Raw genomic sequence first — 22,529 nt, forward strand, 5'->3', positions numbered from 1 at the left:
GATGGGATGGGATGGGATGGGATGGGATGGGATGGGTGAGGAGGGTGTTGAGAGCAGCCCCAAGGAGGAGGACTTGGGGTGTTGGATGAAGAATTTGATGTGCCCCAGCCATGTGCACTCACAGACCAGAAACTCCCCCTGTGTTCTGGGCTCATCCCCACGGTGTGGGCAGCACAAGAGAGTGGGGGAATCTCACCCTCTGCTCTCCTGTACCAAGACCAGAGTTCTGTGTTGAACTCTGAGCCCCCTGTCATGGGTTAATGTTGGAATTCCTGACTTTTTCTGCTCCAAGGTCAGGGCAAATAAAACTCAGGAGATGTTTGCGAAGTCTCACTCTGAAATTTATTATCCTTATCTCTTACAAACTCACAAGATGTGAGCTGCCTCTAACAAGTCAAGCTAAAATGTTGTCTATTCAAGGCTATTAAAGTCTCAATTGTCCAATAAACAGTTGACATCTATATTATTTATGCTTCTGATCCAATTACGATCACCTGAAACCCACAATATGGACTTCTTTCACCCAATTACAGAAAACCACCTGGATTGGTGAAGAAGAAAGAAGAAGAAGGTGCAAAAAGACAAATAATCCACACCCAGAGTTCTCCCTCTTGGCTGTCATATATTACTATATATCAAAACCCTAAATCTAAGTTTTTCACCCTGTGAGATCACACCATACCATCCAAACTCCATCCCCATGATCCCAGTAGTATCACTCATTTTTGGAAGTCTGTTTTAAGGCCTCAGGTCAAATGCAGTTCTTCCCTGAAGTTCTGTGCCTGTTAGCACAGAGAGTCCAACATTCTCAGCATCCAGGGTTCCCACAGGTTAACACAGTTTAGTTTTTAGATAAAAAAAAACACTGCCATGTAGGGAGCTGTTAATTTTCTTTCCTTTTAAGTGTAATTTTCTTCTTTTAGTGTGTGTTAAAAAAAACTATCTTTATAACCTTTAAGTTTAGGCCTACTTTACCTCTCTCTTAATCCTATTGCACAGCAAAAAAGCCACTCAAACCACTACACTAAATTTAACAAACAAAACCAGACAAACATAAAACCACTATGCCCCTCAAGACAAGGAAGGCATGGACCTGCTTGAGTTGGTATGTAAAAGGGTCTGGAAGATGATGAGGGTCAGGAGCAACTGGTGTCCAGGCAAAGGGAACACAGCCTGGAGGATGATGAGGGGTTTGTGCCAGAGGCAGGCATAGATCTGCATTAGCGTATCCAAACTGGTGATTGAGTAGCTGAAGGTCGATGGAATGCAATGGAAGAGCAAAACGTGCCATTGGATATTAGAACTGGGGAAGCAACACATAAAAGAGGTCTTGGAGCCCTTTTTGACCCACCCCAGTGTTCTCTACAACCCTGGCATAGCACTGAGCAGGGATTGGAAGAGTGGTGGCAGAAGAAAGAAGGAGGACTCATCTGAAGCTATGATGCAGGAAAACTTTATTGAGGTAGAGCAGTGAAAACTCAGGAGCAGCCGGTGGAAGGGAGCTGGTCTGAGGGGAGAGCAGGGTGACCATCAGCTGAGGTGCTTTGCTTGCAGGAGATTGTACCAGAATTCCTGCCTTGCAGAGGGAGCAGCTCAGCAGAGGTGTCCGATGGTCTCTGGCTTGGGAGAAGGGTTTGCAGCACGGGAGACCGCAAATAGACAAAGGGGTGATGCAGAGCAGGGAGCAGGAGAACAGGAAGAGGCAGATGGGCCATGTTTGCAGGCAGCCCGGGCTGGCCCCTTGGCTGCTGCCTTGCTTGGAGCCCTGAGAGCAGGAGCTGGATGTGCTGAGCCCCTTGGAGAGCCTTGGCCCAGAGAGGCGTCCTCAATGCCTGGGATGTGTTGCAGGGAGTGGGTGGTTGGTGTCAGGAGTGGTGCTGAGGGCCCTCAGCAGATGTAGCCGCCCCTTCTGCCGTAGCAGCCCAGGCCTCCCAGGCCGTAGCCAAAGCCACGGCCATAGCCAAGGCCGTAGCCAAATCCACCCGAGATGGGCTGTCCCTGCACACTGAGCTCAGTGCCCACGGCAGCCGAGGAGGTGGATCCGACGGCGGTGTTTTGGGGGAAGGAGGTCATGATGGGTCCTGGCAGGGTCACCAGCACAGGGGAAGGGTTGATGATGACGTGGGAATCCTGGCATTGCAGGGCACAGGGCTCGTTGCAGCTGTTGGCCAGCGGGGTGGGTCCGCAGGGTCGGCAGAGGGTGTTGCAGGCCATGGGTGTGGTGTGGAGGGTCCTGGAAGAGAGGGGGGTGAGGCAGGGGATGAAAGGGTGAGGGGTGCAAGAGGCAGTGTGTCAGGAGGATGAAGGAGTGTGGAGGGTGTTGTGGGGCTGTGGAGCTGCTGAGGCTGGGGCTGAGCATGCTGGAAGAGAAGGGTCACAGGTACAGCAGCAGGAGGGTCAGGGGTTTGAGACTCACCTGGTTGTCGGCAGGAGCAGGAGAAGAAGGATTCAGGAGAAGTGTGTGAAGGAGAGAGGCTCTGGGCAGGCTTTTATGCTGGTTGTGGAGACGCGGGACAGCCTTGTCCCATGGCCTTGGGGCATTTTGTGGGTAGAAGCTCTTGGCTGGCTCAGCCTTGTGAGTCATGATGTGGGGAATGTTTTCCTTCCCACAACTCTGCAGTGTCACATCCAGCTCTTACAGCCGTGTCCATCTGACCTTGGCGGCAGCTTTAGGAGATGGCATTTGGTTGGATTTGATTGTTAGAAGTGTGCCAGGGAGGGCTGAATAAACAACCAGAGCCCAGCAGAAATGCAATGTCTTCAGTGAGGTCATTCTGTGGCACTCATGTCCTGTGGTTTGTGGGTGCCTTGTGAAGACTCGGCCCCTCTTCTGTGCCACTGGATGTCCCTCAGTCCCTGTTTTGCACCCAGGAATGCTGAGGGAGCTGCTGATGTCCTGGGGAGGTCACTCTACAACAGCTTGGAAAGGTTCTGGTGCCTGGGAGGAGTTCCTTATTCATGGAATAGAGTTCATGCCTTTGTGTCTTGTATGTGAGCAAGGGGGAAAATCTGGAAAATGAGAGGTTTTTAAGACTAAACGTGTTCCATTTTTATTGTCCATTTGGATTTCTGAAATTTACTCGACCATATACTCTGCCAATAAAGTGTATTCCTTGGCCTCATTCAGAAATCCTAGAAATAACAACAAACCAGGCTTGATTCCTTTTGTCCCAAACTGATCTCTCTTGACAACTCACTTTTTCCAAATTCAAGCCACAAGGTGTCATAACTTATAATCATAAGAATTAATGTTTTGTTCCTGTGGGCAAACCTCAATAATGAGTGATGGACAGGCAGCAAGCTCCTCTTTTTCTTCTTTGCCAAGGTTTGGTTGTTCCTCTGTGGAATTGTGCAATTTCATGTTCTGCTCCTGAGGCCATCTCCACCTGACCTTGGTGACAATTTTTAGCTGCAAGAATTAGAGACCAATGCGTTGTTGATGGCGCGGGCCAGGACATGTAGAAGATTCAAGCAAAGCTTATGAGGATTGGGGTGTTGTCACTGAGGTCATTCCATGGCACACTGACAACGTGTCCTGTTTGGATTCTTGCCTCCTGCCTGGAAGAACTCCCAGCTCTCCCAGCTTCTCCTCATCTTAAGGATTCTCCAGGCCCATCAGTGTCATGGTGGCTTTGCACTACTCTTGGTCAACCACGTTCATGTCCATGTGGCCTCACTCTGGCAGGAACAGGCTGTTCAGCTCCCTCAGCTGCTTGTATTTCTCTTCTTAATTCTCTCCTGGTTACTGCTGGAGCTTTTTACTGTAAAGGGTTCGTGGTGATCTCAAGATCCGTTTCTGCTCCACCAGGAACAGAAGGTCCTTCCCTGCTAGAACAGTTTGATTGCCAAAGGAAGGGCAATTGGTGTCACCCTGAACTTCTGTCAGGGCTTTAACACAGTCCTACAGAACATCTTTGTCTCTAAACTGCAGACACATGGCTTTCAAAGGTGGACTAATGAATGGATGAGGAACAGCCAGAGAGGGATGGTCAATGGCTCTATGTACAGGTGGAAGCTGATGTCGAGGCCTTCAGGCCTCTGCCTTGGGCTGGTGATCTTAAATACCCTTATCAAGGACATGAGCAGTGAGATCAAGACCACCCTCAGCAAGTTTGCAGGTGCCAGGAAGCTGAGCAGTGCAGTTGACACAAAAATAATGAGAGATGCCATCAGGAGGGACACTGGGAGTGTTGAGACCATAAGAACCTCTTGTGGTTCAACAACTCCAAGTTCAAGGTCCTGCACCTGGGTTTGGACAGTCCCAGACATGAGCAGAGCTTTGGAGAGGAAATCCTTAAGAGCAGTTCCACAGAGAAAAACCTGAGGGATCTGGTGGACCAAAATCTTGGCAGGAAACAGCAATGTGAATTTTCAGCCCAGAACGTTAAACATCTCATGGGCTGCATAGAAAGAAGTGTAGCCAGCAGGAATGGCTGGGGGTTAGTTGGAGATGTGAGAATGTCATCATTGTCATGGCAGAGATCAAATGGATCAAGAGATCCATGCATCCTTGCAGCAAAAGGACTTCTGGTAAAGGGTTTCGAGCAGAATTACTCTTTCTGTCCCGTCAGAGATAAGGATATCTGATTTGGGGTGCTGTGTTGAGCTCTACAGCAGAAGAAAGACATGGGTTTAGTGAAGCAAGAACAGTGCAGGAACAACAAGAGGTTGAGAGGACCAAAGAATCCTTGCTGTGATTAGAAATGAGAAATGTGTGAGGTTTATTTATGCACGACGGGAAGGATGGACAACGGAGGTTTGTCCCATGCCATGGCCTCTCTCATAACACCCCAATTCTCGTAGGCTTTGTTGTCAACTTCTACGTGCCTTATACAAAACAACTACACCAATCCTTCGGCCTCGGCTCCTCAGAATTAAAACCTGCCACAAAGGTCAGGTGGACACAGCCTCTAGAGGAGGACACAGAATCACAGAATTCCACAAAGACACGCCAGCACCGTGACAGAGGAGGAAATATGATCACGGTAACCATCCAGTAGCAATTTGTGTTTTTTCCTAACAGGAAAAAAGTAATAGAACTGACTGGATATAAGTTATGAAACCATACAACATGAATGTGGAGTAAGCAAATTCATGTCACAGATGAGCCTGGGCAAAAGGTGATCAAGCATCGTTGGCCACTTGTTTATTTGATTTTTAAAAGAGGTAAAGAAATACACTTAAAATGACAGAGTACATTTCCATGGAAAGCTGAGAAATCCAAAGGGATCACAGGGCTGGAACAAATTCAGCCTAAACAGGCTCTAATTTCCAGATCGTCTGTCTTGGTCCTACACAAGCAAAAAAGGGCATGGGGTCTCTTTCATCCATCAGGAAGAGCTCCCAGGCACTGGGACCTTTCCAAGTGATTGAAGCATAACCTCCAGAGGAGATCAGGAGCTCTCTCAGCATTCCTGGGTGCAAAACAGGGACTGAGGGACATCCAACGGCACAGAAGAGAATCTCAGTCTTCACAAGGCGCCCACAAACCACAGCACACGAGTGTCACAAATGACCTCACTGAATTGCATTTCTGCTGGGCTCTGGTTGTTTATTCAGCCCTCCCTGACTCACATCTTACAAAGAAATCCTCCCAAATACAAATATAATAAAGTTGTTGCCAAGGTCAGATGGAAACGGCTTCAAGAGCAGGATATGGAATTGCCAAACTACATGAAGAAAAACATTCCCCAGCTCATGACTCCCCAGCCTGGCCCAGGAAAGAGCTGCTGCCCTCAAAATGCCCCAAGGCCATGGGACAAAGCTGTCCCACCCTCCCACAACCAGCATAAAAGCCAGACCAGAGCCTCTCTCCCTCACACACTTCTCCTCACACCTTCTCCTGCTCCTGCCGACAACCAGGTGAGTCTCAAAACCCTGATCCTGCTGCTCCTGCAACCCTGGCCCCTCTCTTCCAGCACGCTCAGCCCCAGCCAGAACAGCCCTCACACCTCCCCACAGCCCCACAACAGTCTGCACACTCCCTCACATCTCAAACCCCCATTGCCCCTGCCCTGCCTCACCCCCCTCTCTTCCAGGACCCTCCACACCACACCCATGGCCTGCAACGACCTCTGCCGACCCTGCGGACCCACCCCGCTGGCCAACAGCTGCAACGAGCCCTGTGCCCTGCAATGCCAGGATTCCCACGTCATCATCAACCCTTCCCCTGTGCTGGTGACCCTGCCAGGACCCATCATGACCTCCTTCCCCCAGAACACCGCCGTCGGATCCACCTCCTCGGCTGCCGTGGGCACTGAGCTCAGTGTGCAGGGACAGCCCATCTCGGGTGGCTTTGGTGCCTTTGGCTACGGCCTTGGCTATGGCCGTGGCTTTGGCTACGGCCTGGGAGGCCTGGGCTGCTACGGCAGAAGGGGCGGCTACATCTGCTGAGGGGCCAGCCTGGGCTGCCTGCAAGCATTGCTTATCTGCCTCCTTTTCTCCCACTCCTTGCTCTGCATCTCTTCTTTGGCTCTGTCTATTTTACCCTACTGCAATCCCCTTCTGCCACATCATAGATCATCTATGACCTCTGCTGGGCTGCTCACACTGTGGGGCAGAAAGTCCTTGATTCTCTGGAAAGCCTCCTGCAAACAAAAGACCTTGGCTGATGGTTGCCCTCTTTGCTCCTCAGCCTGGCCGCCTTCTACTGGATACCCTTTTCTTTGAAAAAGACCTTTCAAAATTGAAAGACCTTTCATTCTTCTACCTCAATAAAGTTTTCCTGCACCATAGCCTCAGATGACTCCTTGTTTCATTTCCGAAGACTTTTCCAGTCTTACTCAGCTTTAAGCCAGGGTTGTAGAGAACATTTGGGTCAAAAAGAGTACCAAGATCTCTTTTAGGATTTATTTCCCCAGTCCTACCACCCACTGGCATGCTTTGGTCTTCAGTGCATCCTGCAAAACCTTCTGTTTCTAGAACACAGGTGTGGACACACCAATGCAGGTCTATCCCTGCTGCTGGCACGAGCCCCTCATGGGTGGTGTCTTTGCTTTGCTTGGACATCAATTGCTCAAGCCCCTCATCGTATCCTCAGCCCATTCACAGATCTGCTCGAGCACGTCCATGTCTTCCTTATGGTGGGGATCCTACAGTTGAACACTCAATTCCAGTGTCACCAGAGAGGAGTAGAGGCCATGAATCCCCTTCTCACCTGCTGCCCACGCTGCAGGGATGAGCACAGGACACAGGGCGTTTCTGCTCTGTGAGTGCACATGGTCGGGGCACGTCCAATTTTTCATCCACCAACAGCTCAAGTCCTTCCCCTTGGGGCTGCTCTCAATCCCCTCCTCACCCAGCCTTTATCCTGCATGTTTGGGATTGCTCCAATCCAGCTGCAACAGATTCTGCCCCTCTGCTCCTCTCTGGTGATATTGGAGAACTCTTAATCTGTGGTTTACTGGAAATAAGGATGACAAGATTGTGGTTGAGAAGATCCACAGCACAGTTTTGAGGATGATTTATGGTTGGAGGTTTGGGACAACCGTGGCCAGATATCCCGGAGCATTTTTTCAGGCAGCAGCTTTTGCCTGGCACAGCCTGGAGAATCAAAAGGTGGAAGGGTTTTTCTTCCCACCGCTCTGCATTGTCATGTCCTGCTCTTGAGGCCATGTCCATCTGACCTTGGCAGCAGATTTGATGAGTTGGTATTGGTTCCAGCGTTACCGGATGAAGGAAGAGGGAACAATATCCTGTACCTGGACTTGTGCACAGAATTTGTTCCTCTGCCAGAAAACATCCTTGTGTCTAATCTGGAGACATGTGGAGTTGGTGGTTGGACCATTTGTTTAAGGAGAAAATGGGGGGGATGTTCTCACTGAAAGAGTTATGGTCAATGGATCCATGTGTGTGGAGAAGAGGGATCAGTGGGAACCCACAGAAACTCGTGTTGCAACCATTATCCCTTCCCATCTTTGTCAGGGACATGGAGAGTACAATTTTGTGCCCCCTCGGCAAAAAAATGAGAATAACAGCAAGGTGAGTGGTGTGGTTGATTGTCTGGAGGGCAGGGATGGCATCCAGAGGGTTCTGGACAGGCTGAGGAGATAAGCTGGTGTGAAACTCATGAAGGTCCTCAGGGCCAAGAGGAAGGTCCTGCACACGGATTGGATCAATCTCAGTAATGGATGTTGGATGGGCAATGAGTTACTGAAGAGCATCCCTGAGGAGAAGGCCTTGGGGTGTCGGTGGATGAAGAATTGGACACGACCTGGCCAAGTGAATGAGCTGAGCAAAAATCCTCCATGTCCTGGGGTTATCCCCACAGTATGGGCAGCACATTCTGCCCCTCTGCTGCACTCTGATGAGACTGGACTTATGTGTTCCACTCTGAGGACACGAAAAAGGGAAGACATGGAGCTGCTCGAGCAGATCTGTAAATGGCCACAGGAGATGATGAGGAGGGTCTGGAGGAACTGATGTCCAGCCAAAGTGAGCACAGTATCCAGGAGGTCTTTGTGTCAGAATCACGGATACACCTGCATTAGTGTGCCCAGATGTGTGTCCAAGCACCTGAAAAGTGGCTGTGATGCACTGGAAGAAAAAAGTGTAGCAGTGGGGAGTGGAATTGGGGAAATAATTTCTGAAAGAGGTCTTGGAGCACTTTTTCAACAACCCAAATAGCCTCAACAACGTTGCCTTAATCTCAAAGAGACTAGGGAGAAGAAAGAAGAAGGAGTCTTCAGAGGTTATGATGCAGGAAAACTTTATTGTAGTAGAATAATAAAAACTCAGGAGCAGTGTGTGGAAAGGAGCTGGTCTGAGATGCAAGTAGAGCAACCGTCAGCAGAGCTTCTTTGCTTGCAGATGGTTTGGCCAGAGCACCAAGGACTTCCTGCCCCACAGAGGGAGGAGCCCAGCAGAGGTGCCCGATGGTCTCTGGCTTGTGAGAAGGGGTTTACAGCAGAGGGGACTGGACAGAGCCAAAAGGGTGATGGTGAGAAAGTGAGAGGAGAGTGGGAGAAGAGGAGGAGGCAGATGGGCCATGTTTGCAGGCAGCCCAGGCTGGCCCCTTGGCTGCTGCCTTGCTTGGAGCCCTGAGAGCAGGAGCTGGAAGTGCTGAGCCCCTTGGAGAGCCTTGGCCCAGAGAGGCATCCTCAATGCCTGGGATGTGTTGCAGGGAGTGGGTGGTTGGTGTCAGGAGTGGTGCTGAGGGCCCTCAGCAGATGTAGCCGCCCCTTCTGCCATAGCAGCCCAGGCCTCCCAGGCCGTAGCCAAAGCCACGGCCATAGCCAAGGCCGTAGCCAAATCCACCCGAGATGGGCTGTCCCTGGGCATTGAGTTCACTGCCCACGGCAGCCGAGGAGGTGGATCCGACGGCGGTGTTCTGGGGGAAGGAGGTCATGATGGGTCCTGGCAGGGTCACCAGCACAGGGGAAGGCTGGATAACAACATGGGAATCCTGGCATTGCAGGGCACAGGGCTCGTTGCAGCTGTTGGCCAGCGGGGTGGGTCCGCAGGGTTGGCAGAGGGTGTTGCAGGCCATGGGTGTGGTGTGGAGGGTCCTGGAAGAGAGGGGGGTGAGGCAGGGGATGAAAGGGTGAGGGGTGCAAGAGGCAGTGTGTCAGGAGGATGAAGGAGTGTGGAGGGTGTTGTGGGGCTGTGGGGAGGCTGAGGCTGGGGCTGAGCATGCTGGAAGAGAAGGGTCACAGGTACAGCAGCAGGAGGGTCAGAGGTTGAGACTCACCTGTTTGTCGGCAGGAGCAGGAGAAGAAGGATTCAGGAGAAGTGTGTGAGGGAGAGAGGCTCTGGGCAGGCTTTTATGCTGGTTGTGGAGAGGCGGGACAGCCTTGTCCCATGGCCTTGGGGCATTTTGTGGGCAGCAGCTCTTGGCTGGCTCAGCCTTGTGAGTCATGATGTGGGGAATGTTTTCCTTCCCACAACTCTGCAGTGTCACATCCAGCTCTTACGGCCGTGTCCATCTGACCTTGGCGGCAGCTTTAGGAGATGGCATTTGGTTGGATTTGATTGTTAGAAGTGTGCCAGGGAGGGCTGAATAAACAACCAGAGCCCAGCAGAAATGCAATGTCTTCAGTGATGTCATTTTGTGGCACTCGTGTGCTGTGTTCTGTGGGTGCCTTGTGAAGACTGGGGCCCTCTTCTGTGCCCCTGCATGTCCATCAGTCCTTGTGTTGCACCCAGGAATTCTGAGGAAGCTCCTGATGTCCTGGGGAAGTCACTCTGCAACAGCTTGGAAAGGTTCTGGTGCCTGGGAGGAGTTCCTTATTCATGGAATAGAGTTCATGCCTTTGTGTCTTTTATGTGAGCAAGGGGGAAAATCTGGAAAATGAGAGGCCTTTTAGGCTGAACGTTTTCCAATTTATGGTCCATTTGGATTTCTGAAATTTACTCGACCATATACTCTGCCAATGAAGTGTATTCCTTGGCCTCATTCAGAAATCCTAGAAATAACAACAAACCAGGCTTGATTCCTTTTGTCCCAAACTGATCTCTCTTGACCACTCACTTTTTCCAAATTCAAGCCACAAGGTGTCATAACTTATAATCATAAGTATTAATGTTTTGTTCCTGTGGGCAAACCTCAATAATGAGTAATGGACAGGCAGCAAGCTCCTCTTTTTCTTCTTTGCCAAGGTTTGGTTGTTCCTCTGTGGAATTGTGCAATTTCGTGTTCTGCTCCTGAGGCCATCTCCACCTGACCTTGGTGACAATTTTTAGTTGCAAGAATTAGAGACCAATGCGTTGTTGTTGATGGCGCGGGCCAGGACATGTAGAAGATTCAAGCAAAGCTTACAAGGATTGGGGTGTTGTCACTGAGGTCATTCCACGGCACACTGACAACGTGTCCTGTTTGGATTCTTGGCTCCTGCTTGGAAGAACTCCCAGCTCTCCCAGCTTCTCCTCATCTTAAGGATTCTCCAGGCCCATCAGTGTCATGGTGGCCTTGCACTGCTCTTGGTCAACCACGTTCATGTCCATGTGGCCTCACTCTGGCAGGAACAGGCTGTTCAGCTCCCTCAGCTGCTTGTTTTTCTCTTCTTAATCCTCTCCTGGTTACTGCTGGAGCTTTGTACTGTAAAGGGTTCGTGGTGATCTCAAGATCCATTTCTGCTCCACCAGGAACAGAAGGTCCTTCCCTGCTAGAACACTTTGATTTCCAAGGGAAAGGCGACTGTTGTCACCCTGAACTTCTGTCAGGGCTTTAACACAGTCCCATATAACATCTTTGTCTCTAAACTGCAGATGTGTGGCTTTCAAAGGTGGACTAATGAATGGATGAGGAACAGCCAGAGAGGGATGGTCAATGGCTCTATGTACAGGTGGAAGCTGATGACGAGGCCTTGAGGCCTCTGCCTTGGGCTGGTGATCTTAAATACCCTTATCAAGACATGAGCAGTGAGATCAAGACCACCCTCAGCAAGTTTGCAGGTGCCAGGAAGCTGAGCAGCGCAGTTGACACAAAAATAATGAGAGATGCCATCAGGAGGGACACTGGGAGTGTTGAGACCATAAGAACCTCTTGTGGTTCAACAACTCCAAGTTCAAGGTCCTGCACCTGGGTTGGGACAGTCCCAGACATGAGCAGAGCTTTGGAGAGGAAATCCTTAAGAGCAGTTCCACAGAGAAAAACCTGAGGGTTCTGGTGGACCAAAATCTTGGCAGGAAACAGCAATGTGAATTTTCAGCCCAGAACGTTAAACATCTCATGGGCTGCATAGAAAGAAGTGTAGCCAGCAGGAATGGCTGGGGGTTAGTTGGAGATGTGAGAATGTCACCATTGTCATGGCAGAGACCAAATGGATCAAGAGATCCATGCATTCTTGCAGAAAAAGAACTTCTGGAGAAGGGTTTCGAGCAGAATTACGCTTTCTGTCACCTCAGACATAAGGACATCTGATTTGGGGTGATGTTGAACTCTACAACAGAAGAAAGACATGGGTTTAGTGAAGCAAGAAGAGTGCAGGAACAACAAGAGGTTGAGAGGACCAAAGAATCCTTGCTGTGATTAGAAATGACAGACGTGTGAGGTTTATTTATGCAAGATGGGAAGGATGGACAACGGAGATTTGTCCCATGCCATGGCCTCTCTCATAACACCCAATTCTTGTAGGCTTTGTTGTCAACTCCTACGTGCCGAACACAAAAGAACTACACCAATCCTTTGGCCTCTGCTCCTCAGAATTAAAACCTGCCACAAAGGTCAGGTGGACACAGCCTCTAGAGGAGGACACAGAATCACAGAATTCCACAAAGACACGCCAGCACCGTGACAGAGGAAGAAATAGGATCACGGTGACCATCCAGTAGCAATTTGTGTTTTATCCTAACAGGAACAAAATAATACAACTGGACAGGATATAAGTTATGAAACCATACAACATGAATGTGGAGTAAGCAAATTCATGTCACAGACGAGCCTGGGCAAAAGGTGATCAAGCATCGTTGGCTACTTGTTCATTTGATTTCTTAAAGATGTAAAGCAATACACTTAAAATGACAGAGTACATTTCCGTGGAAAGCTGAGAAACCCAAAGGGATCACAGGGCTGGAACAAATTCAACCTAAACAGGCTCTAATTTCCAGATCGTTTCTCTTGATCCTACACAAGCAAAAAAGGGCATGAGGTCTCTTTCATCCATCAGGAAGAGCTCCCAGGCACTGGGACCTTTCCAAGTGATTGAAGCATAACCTCCTGAGGAGATCAGCAGCTCTCTCAGCATTCCTGGGTGCAAAACAGGGACTGAGGGACATCCAACGGCACAAAGAGAATCTCAGTCTTCACAAGGCACCCACAAACCACAGCACACGAGTATCACAAATGACCTCACTGAATTGCATTTCTGCTGGGCTCTGGTTGTTTATTCAGCCCTCCCTGACTCACATCTTACAAAGAAATCCTCCCAAATACAAATATAATAAAGTTGTTGCCAAGGTCAGATGGAAACGGCTTCAAGAGCAGGATATGGAATTGCCAAACTACATGAAGAAAAACATTCCCCAGCTCATGACTCCCCAGCCTGGCCCAGGAAAGAGCTGCTGCCCTCAAAATGTCCCAAGGCCATGGGATGAGGCTGTCCCACCCTCCCACAACCAGCATAAAAGCCAGACCAGAGCCTCTCTCCCTCACACACTTCTCCTCACACCTTCTCCTGCTCCTGCCGACAACCAGGTGAGTCTCAAAACCCTGATCCTGCTGCTCCTGCAACCCTGGCCCCTCTCTTCCAGCACGCTCAGCCCCAGCCTCAGCAGCCCTCACAACTCCCCAGAGCCCCACAACAGTCTGCACACTCCCTCACATCTCAAACCCCCATGCCCCTGCCCTGCCTCACCGCCCTCTCTTCCAGGACCCTCCACACCACACCCATGGCCTGCAACACCCTCTGCTCCCCCTGCGGACCCACCCCGCTGGCCAACAGCTGCAACGAGCCCTGTGCCCTGCAATGCCAGGATTCCCGCGTCATCATCGACCCTGCCCCTGTGCTGGTGACCCTGCCAGGACCCATCATGACCTCCTTCCCCCAGAACACCGCCGTCGGATCCACCTCCTCGGCTGCCGTGGGCAGTGAACTCAATGCCCAGGGACAGCCCATCTCGGGTGGCTTTGGCTATGGCCTTGGCTATGGCCGTGGGTTTGGCTACGGCCTGGGAGGCCTGGGCTGCTACGGCAGAAGGGGCGGCTACATCTGCTGAGGGGCCAGCCTGGGCTTCCTGCAAGCATTGCTCACCTGCCTCCTTTTCTCCCACTCTTTTTTCTGCATCCCCCCTTCAGCTCGGTCTATTTTACCCTACTGCAATCCCCTTCTGCCAAGTCATAGATCATCAGTCACCTCTGATGGGTTGCTCCCACTGTGGGGCAGAAAGTGCTTGATGCTCTGGATGAACTACCTCCAACAAAGGCCCTTGGCTGATGGTCCCCCTTCTTGCCCCTCAGCCTGGCTGCCTTCTACTGGATACTCATGACCTTTCATTCTTCTACCTCAATAAAGTTTTCCTGCACCATAACCTCAGATGACTCCTTGTTTCTTCTCACAAGATTTTTCCAGTTTTACTCAGCACTAAGCCAGTGTTGTAGAGACCACTGGGGTTAAAAAGAGGACCAAGACCTCTTTAAGGATTTATTTCCCCAGTCCTACCACCCACTGGCGTGCTTTGGTCTTCAGTGCATCCTGCAAAACCTTCTGTTTCTAGAACACAGGCGTGGACACCCCAAATGCAGGTCTATCCCTGCTGCTGGCACGAGCCCCTCATGGGTGGTGTCTTCGCTTTGCTTAGACATCAATTGCTCAAGCCCTTCATCACATCCTCAACCCATTCACAGATCTGCTCGAGCACGTCCATGTCTTCCTTATTGTGGGGTTGAACGCTCAATTCCAGTCTCACCAGAGAGGAGTAGAGGCCATGAATCCCCTTCTCACCTGCTGCCCACGCTGCAGGGATGAGCACAGGACACAGGGTGTTTCTGCTCTGTGAGTGCACATGGTCAGGGCACGTCCAATTTTTCATCCACCAACAGCTCAAGTCCTTCCCCTTGGGGCTGCTCTCAATCCCCTCCTCACCCAGCCTTTATCCTTCATGTTTGGGAATGCTCCGATCCAGCTGCAGCAGGTTCTGCCCCTCTGCTCCTCTCTGGTGATATTGGAGAACTCTTAATCTGTGGTTTACTGGAAATAAGAACGACAAGATTGTGGTTGAGAAGATCCACAGCACAGCTTTGAGGATGATTTCTGGTTGGAGGTTTGGGACAACCGTGGCCAGATATCCCGGAGCATATTTCAGGCTGCAGCTTTTGCCTGGCACAGCCTGGAGAATCAAAAGGTGGAAGGGTTTTTCTTCCCACCGCTCTGCATTGTCATGTCCTGCTCTTGAGGCCATGTCCATCTGACCTTGGCAGCAGATTTGATGAGTTGGTATTGGTTCCAGGATTGCTGGATGAGGCAAGAGGGAACAATATCCTGTACCTGGACTTGTGCACAGAATTTGTTCCTCTGCCAGAAAACATCCTTGTGTCTAAGCTGGAGACATGTGGAGTTGGTGGTTGGACCATTTGGTTAAGGAGAAAATGGGGGGGATGTTCTCACTGAAAGAGTTATGGTCAATGGATCCATGTGTGTGGAGAAGAGGGATCAGTGGGAACCCACAGAAACTCGTGTTGCAACCATTATCCCTTCCCATCTTTGTCAGGGACGTGGACAGTACAATTGTGTGCCCCCTCAGCAAAAAAATGAGAATAACAGCAAGGTGAGTGGTGTGGTTGATTGTCTGGAGGGAAGGGATGGCATCCAGAGGGTTCTGGAAAGGATGAGGAGATAAGCTGGTGAGAAACTCATGAAGGTCCTCAGGGCCAAGAGGAAGGTCCTGCACATGGATTGGATCAATGTCAGTAATGGATGTTGGATGGGCAATGAGTTACTGAAGAGCATCCCTGAGGAGAAGGCCTTGGGGTGTCGGTGGATGAAGAATTGGACATGACCTGGCCACGTGAATGAGCTGAGCAAAAATCCTCCATGTCCTGGGGTTATCCCCACAGTGTGGGCAGCACATTCTGCCCCTCTGCTGCGCTCTGATGAGACTGGACTTGTGTGTTCCACTCTGAGGACACGAAAAAGGGAAGACATGGAGCTGCTCGAGCAGATCTGTAAATGGCCACAGGAGATGATGAGGAGGGTCTGGAGGAACTGATGTCCAGCCAAAGTGAGCACAGTATGCAGGAGGTCTTTGTGTCAGAATCACGGATACACCTGCATTAGTGTGCCCAGATGTGTGTCCAAGCACCTGAAAAGTGGCTGTGATGCACTGGAAGAACAAAGTGTAGCAGTGGGGAGTGGAATTGGGGAAATAATTCCTGAAAGAGGTCTTGGAGCACTTTTTCAACAACCCCAACAGCCTCAACAACGTTGCCTTAGTCCCAAAGAGACTAGGGAGAAGAAAGAAAAAGGAGTCTTCAGAGGTTATGATGCAGGAAAACTTTATTGTAGTAGAATAATAAAAACTCAGGAGCAGTGTGTGGAAAGGAGCTGGTCTGAGATGCAAGTAGAGCAACCGTCAGCAGAGCTGCTTTGCTTACAGATGGTTTGGCCAGAGCACCAAGGACTTCCTGCCCTACAGAGGGAGGAGCCCAGCAGAGGTGCCCGATGGTCTCTGGCTTGTGAGAAGGGGTTTACAGCAGAGGGGACTGGACAGAGCCAAAAGGGTGATGGTGAGAAAGTGAGAGGAGAGTGGGAGAAGAGGAGGAGGCAGATGGGCCATGTTTGCAGGCAGCCCGGGCTGGCCCCTTGGCTGCTGCCTTGCTTGGAGCCCTGAGAGCAGGAGCTGGAAGTGCTGAGCCCCTTGGAGAGCCTTGGCCCAGAGAGGCGTCCTCAATGCCTGGGATGTGTTGCAGGGAGTGGGTGGTTGGTGTCAGGAGTGGTGCTGAGGGCCCTCAGCAGATGTAGCCGCCCCTTCTGCCGTAGCAGCCCAGGCCTCCCAGGCCGTAGCCAAAGCCACGGCCATAGCCAAGGCCGTAGCCAAACCCACCCGAGATGGGCTGTCCCTGGGCATTGAGTTCACTGCCAACAGCAGCCGAGGAGGTGGATCCGACAGCGGTGTTCTGGGGGAAGGAGGTCATGATGGGTCCTGGCAGGGTCACCAGCACAGGGGAAGGCTGGATAACAACACGGGAATCCTGGCACTGCAGGGCACAGGGCTCGTTGCAGCTGTTGGCCAGCGGGGTGGGTCCACAGGGGGAGCAGAGGTTGTTGCAGGCCATGGGTGTGGTGTGGAGGGTCCTGGAAGAGAGGGGGGTGAGGCAGGGGAGGGTAATGGGAGTGAGGGGAAGTGGTGCAGGAGGGTACGGGAGTGTGGAGGCTGTTGTGGGGCTGTGGGGAGGTGTGAGGGCTGCTGAGGCTGGGGCTGAGCGTGCTGGAAGAGAGGGGCCAGGGGTGCAGGAGCAGGAGGGTCAGGGGTTTGAGACTCACCTGGTTGTCAGCAGGAGCAGGAGGAGAAGGTGTGAGGAGAAGTGTGGGAGGGAGAGAGGCTCTGGGCCGGGTTTTATGCTGGCTGTGGAGAGCCGGGACAGCCTTGTCCCATGGCCTTGGGGCATTTTGTGGGCAGCAGCTCCTGCCTTGTGAGTCATGAGGTGGGGAGTGTTTTCTTTCCTGATGTTTTGTAGTGTCACGTCCTCCTCTTCTCTTTGTGTCCATCTGACATTTTTGGCAGCTTATAACTGCGAGAATTAGAGAGCAGTGTTTGTTTTTTGATGACATCTATCAAGACATGTAGAAGATTCAACCAAAGCTAAGGAGAACTGGGGAGTCTTCTGAGAGGTCATGCCATAGTGACATGTCTCATTTGCATTCTTACCTCCTGCCTCAAGAAATTTCCAGCTCTTTCAGCTTCTCCTCATTTTGAGGATACTCCAGTCCTGTCTGTGTCATGGTCTCCCTGCACTTCTCGTGGTCAACCCTGTCCACGTCCTTGTTCCACTCCGGAGCCCCAAGAGTGGTGTGGGACAGGAGGGTCAACTCCTTCAGCCTGCTTGTATTTCTTCTCCTATGTTATGTATTCTGGAAACTGCTGGAGCTTTTTATTCCAAAGGGTACATGTCCACCTCATGATCCACTTAAGCTCCATCAGAACTTCAAGGACCTTCCCCTCTCAAATGCTTTGGTTGCCAAGGGAAAGGCACTGGATGTCATGTGCCTGGACATCTGTCAGGGATTTAACACAGTCCTACAGAACATCTTTGTCTCTAAACTGCAGACACGTGGCTTTCAAAGGTGGACTAATGAATGGATGAGGAACAGAGAGTGATGGTCAGTGGCTCTATGCAGAGGTGGAGGCTGGTGACGAGGCCTTCAGGCCTCTGCCTTGGGCTGGTGATCTTGAATACCTTTATCAAGACATGAGCATTGAGATCAAGACCATCCTCAGCATGTTTGCAGGTGCCAGGAAGCTGAGCAGCGCAGTTAACACAAGAACAATGAGATGAGAAGGGACACTGGGAGTGTTGGGAACATAAGAACCTCATGAGCTTCAAGAAATGCAAGGTCAGGGTTCTGGACATGCATTGGGGCATTCCCAGACATGAGACCAGCTTTGGAGAGGATCTCCTTGAGAGCAGTTCCACAGAGAAGGATTTGCGGGTTCTGGTGGACCAAAAGCTGGACATGACACTGCAGTGTGGATTTTCAGCTCAGAAGACAACCGTACCATGGGCTGCATAGAAATAGGTGTGGCCAGCAGGAACATCTAGGGGGCAACTGAAGCCACGAGAAAACACCCGAATTCTTGTGGGTTTCTTTGCATCTTCTACATTCCTGAGAAAAAACAATACCAACCCACTGACCTCTCTACTGCTGCCGATTAAAAGCTACCTCCAAGGTCAAATGGACACGGCCTCAGGGGGAGGGCATGAAAAAACAGAACATCAGGAAGGAGCACATCTAACACCTTATGACTCATGAGGCTGGGCCAGGTAAGGGGTGAAGCTTGCTCCAAAATGTCCAAAGGCCATGGGACAAGGTTGTCCCACCCCTCCAGGACCAGCATAAAAGCCGGCCCAGAGCCTCTCTCCCTCATACACTTCTCCTGAATCCTTCTCCTCCTGCTCCTGCTGACAACCAGGTGAGCTTCAAGCCCCTGACCCTCCTGCTCCTGCAACCCTGACCCCTCTCTTCCAGCACGCTCAGCCCCAGCCTCAGCAGCCCTCACACCTCCCCACAGCTCAACTACAGCCTCCACACTCCCTCTCCCTCTTGACACACCACCCCTCACACCTCCACACCTCTGCCCTGCCTGACCCTCCTCTCTTCCAGGACCCTCCACACCACACCCATGGCCTGCAACACCCTCTGCTCCCCCTGCGGACCCACCCCGCTGGCCAACAGCTGCAACGAGCCCTGTGCCCTGCAATGCCAGGATTCCCGCGTCATCATCAACCCTTCCCCTGTGCTGGTGACCCTGCCAGGACCCATCATGACCTCCTTCCCCCAGAACACCGCCGTCGGATCCACCTCCTCGGCTGCCGTGGGCACTGAGCTCAGTGTGCAGGGACAGCCCATCTCGGGTGGCTTTGGTGCCTTTGGCTACGGCCTTGGCTATGGCCGTGGGTTTGGCTACGGCCTGGGAGGCCTGGGCTGCTACGGCAGAAGGGGCGGCTACATCTGCTGAGAGCCCTCAGCACCACTCCTGACACCAACCACCCACTCCCTGCAACACATCCCAGGCATTGAGGATGCCTCTCTGGGCCAAGGCTCTCCAAGGGGCTCAGCACTTCCAGCTCCTGCTCTCAGGGCTCCAAGCAAGGCAGCAGCCAAGGGGCCAGCCCGGGCTGCCTGCAAACATGGCCCATCTCCCTCCTGCTCTTCTCCCCACTCACTGCCATGCATCATCCCCTCAGCTCTGTCCAGTCCCCTCTGCTGCAAACCCCTTCTCTCAAGCCAGAGACCATCGGGCACCTCTGCTGGGCTGCTTCCACTGTGGGGCAGGAAGTCCTTGGTCCTCTGGTTAAACCCTCTGCAAGCAAGGATCCTCAGCTGATGATTGCTCTACTTGCACCTCAGACCAGCTCCCTTTCCATGTTTGCTCATGACTTTTCACAGTTTTTTGTCTCAATAAATTTCTCTTGTATCACAACCTGAGATGTCTTTTCTTCCCTTACTGGCATACACTGCCACGCTTACTCTTACAGTTATCCCACAAACCATTCCCTGTCTTTATTCCTGGTCCAGCTACACTAATGCAGGTCTATCCCTGCCTCTGATACCAGCCCCTCCCAGGCTCTGTGTTCACTTTTGCTGCACATCAGTGGCTCCAGCCCCTTCTCAACTTCCATGACTACCTCTACATCTGCTCAAACAGATCCATATCATCATTACTTTCAAGTCCCAGAACTGAAAGCAAAACTCCAGTCTCACTAGGTGGATCAGAGGGGAACACAGAATCCCCCCTCACCTTCTGCCCATGCTGTGGGGATGAGCCCAGGACGTGGGTGGTTTCTTGTCAGCACGCTCACATGGCTGGGGCATGTGCAATTCTTCACCAACACCCCAGGTCCTTCTCCTCAGACATGCTCTCAATCATCGCCATTTCACTGTCCATTACTGAGATTGCTCTGATCCACATTCAGGATCTGGTCTTCCCGAGCTTCACACCAGCCCATCTACCCAGCCCATCTAGAACCCTCTGGATGCCTCCCCTTGCCTCAGACCATAAACCACACCGCTCATCTTTGTGTCTAATCTTGCCAAGGGGACACTCAAACCCACTCTCCATGTCCCTGACAAAGATGGGAAGTTATAATGGTTCCAGTATGGTTCTCTGTGGGTCACCACTCATCCCTGTCCTCCACACACGGACATGCAGCCATTGACCAGAACATTTGAAAGGGACCATCCTGCCCATTCCTTATCCAACCATCAGCTCCACATCTCTCCAGTTTAGAGACAAGGATGTTGTCTGGCACAGGAACAAAATATTTGCACAAGTCCAGGATATTGATCCACCGTCCCTCATCCATCCATGTTGGAACCAATACCAACCCACTAAAGCTGTCGCCAAGGTCAGACGGACACAGCCTCAAGAGAAGAACATGGGATTTAAGAGCTGTGGGAAGCAAAACAGTCCCAACCTCATGACTCGTCAGGCTGTGCCAGGCAACAGCTTTGGCCTGGAAAATGTCCCAAAGTCATGGGCCGAGGCTGTCCCAAACCTTCAGCCACGGATGATCCTCAAGGCCATACTCTTGATCTTCTCCAGCAGAGTCTTGTCTTCCTTGTTCACAGTAACCCAGAGATAAACACAGTTCTCCAATATCACCAGAGCAGAGCACAGGAGCAGGATCTGCTGCACCTGGAACTGAGCAATCCCAAAAATGCAGGATACGGGATGGGTGAGGAGGGGATTGAGAGCAGCCCCAAGGAGGAGGACTTGGGGTGTTGGATGAAGAATTAGATGAGCCCCAGCCATGTGCACTCATAGATCAGAAACTCCCCCTGTGTTCTGGGCTCATCCCCACAGTGTGGGCAGCACAAGAGAGTGGGGGAATCTCACCCTCTGCTCTCCTGTACCAAGACCAGAGTTCTGTGTTGAACTCTGAGCCCCCAAAGACAAGGAACACACAGACCTGCTTCAGGAGATCTATAGATGGGCCTGGAAGATGATGAAGGACAGAAGCAACAGCTGTCCAGCAAAAGTGAACACATCACCCAGAGAGGCTTGTGCCAGAGGCAGGGATAGATCTGCCTCAGTGTATCCAAGTCTGTGATTGAGTAGCTGAAGGATTTGTGAGATGCACTGGAAGAGAAAGGTGTCCCAGTTGGTGGTAGAATGGAGAAATAAATCCTAAAACCAGCCCTGGAGCATTTCTTTCACCCATCCCAGTGGACACTGGAACCCTGGCTTAGTGCAGAGTGAGACTGAAAGAGTCTTGGGATCAGAAAGAGGAAAGACTCATCTTAAGATGTGATGCAGGAAAACTTTATTGAGGTAGAAGACTGAAAGGCCATAATCAGCAAAGGGATGGGAGCCAGGCTGAAGTGGCAGGAAGGTGACCATCAGCCAAGGCCCTTTTCTTGGAGGAAATTTTGCCAGATCATCAGTGCCTTCCTGCCCCACAGGGGGTGAAGTGTCAGGAGTGGTGCTGAGGGCCCTCAGCAGATGTAGCCGCCCCTTCTGCCGTAGCAGCCCAGGCCTCCCAGGCCGTAGCCAAACCCACGGCCATAGCCAAGGCCGTAGCCAAAGCCACCAGAGATGGGCTGTCCCTGGGCATTGAGTTCACTGCCCACGGCAGCCGAGGAGGTGGATCCGACGGCGGTGTTCTGGGGGAAGGAGGTCATGATGGGTCCTGGCAGGGTCACCAGCACAGGGGCAGGGTCGATGATGACGCGGGAATCCTGGCATTGCAGGGCACAGGGCTCGTTGCAGCTGTTGGCCAGCGGGGTGGGTCCACAGGGGGAGCAGAGGGTGTTGCAGGCCATGGGTGTGGTGTGGAGGGTCCCTGAAAGAGAGGAGGGTGAGGCAGGGCAGGGGTGTGGAGGTGTGAGGGGTGGTGTGTCAGGAGGGAGAGGGAGTGTGGAGGCTGTTGTGGGGCTGTGGGGAGGTGTGAGGGCTGCTGAGGCTGGGGCTGAGCGTGCTGGCAGAGAGGGGCCAGGGGTGCAGGAGCAGGAGGGTCAGGGGTTTGAGGCTTACCTGGTTGTTGGCAGGAGGAGAAGGTGTGAGGAGAAGTGTGTGAGAGAGAGAAGCTCTGGGCCTGCTTTTATGCTGGTACTGGAGGGGCGGGACAGCCTTGTCCCGTGGCCTTCGGGCATTTTGCAGTCCAAAGTGGCCCCAGCTGCTGCATCATGATGTGGGGAGTGTTTTCCTTTCCACAACCCTGCAATTCCATGTCCAATTCCTGAGTCTTTGTCCATCTGACCTTGGCAGCTGCTTTCAGTCAGAAGTTGGCATTTGGGTGGATTTGATTGCTGAATGTGCGTCAGGCTGGGCTGAATAAACAGCCAGAGTCCAGCAGAATTGCAGTGTCATCAGTGATGTCATTTTGTACCCCGTGTGTTCTATGGTTTGTGAGTTTTTTGTGAAGACTGGGCCCC

At 51.8% G+C, this 22,529-nt stretch overlaps 3 protein-coding genes and 4 pseudogenes across 3 annotated transcripts; 3 read left to right on the top strand and 4 right to left on the bottom strand.

Annotated features, from left to right (window-relative positions):
• Positions 1-1,887: 1,887 nt before the first annotated feature.
• Positions 1,888-2,541, bottom strand: LOC134561800 (feather beta keratin-like; annotated as a pseudogene).
• Positions 2,542-5,740: 3,199 nt separating this feature from the next.
• Positions 5,741-6,393, top strand: LOC134561809 (feather beta keratin-like). Its single transcript, XM_063419113.1, has 2 exons — positions 5,741-5,862; positions 6,039-6,393. Exons 1-2 carry the CDS (start codon positions 5,741-5,743, stop codon positions 6,391-6,393), a joined length of 477 nt encoding a protein of 158 aa, XP_063275183.1.
• A 2,767-nt stretch (positions 6,394-9,160) lies between these two features.
• Positions 9,161-9,813, bottom strand: LOC134561606 (feather beta keratin-like; annotated as a pseudogene).
• Positions 9,814-13,010: 3,197 nt separating this feature from the next.
• Positions 13,011-13,653, top strand: LOC134561816 (feather beta keratin-like). Its single transcript, XM_063419125.1, has 2 exons — positions 13,011-13,132; positions 13,308-13,653. Exons 1-2 carry the CDS (start codon positions 13,011-13,013, stop codon positions 13,651-13,653), a joined length of 468 nt encoding a protein of 155 aa, XP_063275195.1.
• Positions 13,654-16,187: 2,534 nt separating this feature from the next.
• LOC134561822 (feather beta keratin-like) lies at positions 16,188-17,041 on the bottom strand. The gene is made up of 2 exons (XM_063419138.1): positions 16,917-17,041; positions 16,188-16,727 (listed from the first exon to the last, which is right to left on the bottom strand). The coding sequence occupies exons 1-2, from the start codon at positions 17,039-17,041 to the stop codon at positions 16,382-16,384; spliced, it is 471 nt and encodes a 156-aa protein (XP_063275208.1). The 3' UTR covers positions 16,188-16,381.
• A 1,398-nt stretch (positions 17,042-18,439) lies between these two features.
• Positions 18,440-19,110, top strand: LOC134561824 (feather beta keratin-like; annotated as a pseudogene).
• Positions 19,111-21,416: 2,306 nt separating this feature from the next.
• Positions 21,417-22,247, bottom strand: LOC134561610 (feather beta keratin-like; annotated as a pseudogene).
• Positions 22,248-22,529: the final 282 nt, after the last annotated feature.

The sequence above is a fragment of the Prinia subflava genome, chromosome 1 (assembly GCF_021018805.1).
Source record: "Prinia subflava isolate CZ2003 ecotype Zambia chromosome 1, Cam_Psub_1.2, whole genome shotgun sequence".
NCBI lineage: Eukaryota > Metazoa > Chordata > Aves > Passeriformes > Cisticolidae > Prinia > Prinia subflava.

Coding starts and splice junctions, on each gene's coding strand:
- LOC134561809 (XM_063419113.1), top strand. CDS start 5,741: ATGCCCCAAGGCCATGGGACAAAGCTGTCCCACCCTCCCACAACCAGC. Junction 5,863..6,038: donor CTGCTCCTGCCGACAACCAG/GTGAGTCTCAAA, acceptor CCTCTCTTCCAG/GACCCTCCACACCACACCCA.
- LOC134561816 (XM_063419125.1), top strand. CDS start 13,011: ATGTCCCAAGGCCATGGGATGAGGCTGTCCCACCCTCCCACAACCAGC. Junction 13,133..13,307: donor CTGCTCCTGCCGACAACCAG/GTGAGTCTCAAA, acceptor CCTCTCTTCCAG/GACCCTCCACACCACACCCA.
- LOC134561822 (XM_063419138.1), bottom strand. CDS start 17,041: ATGCCCCAAGGCCATGGGACAAGGCTGTCCCGGCTCTCCACAGCCAGC. Junction 16,728..16,916: donor CTGCTCCTGCTGACAACCAG/GTGAGTCTCAAA, acceptor CCTCTCTTCCAG/GACCCTCCACACCACACCCA.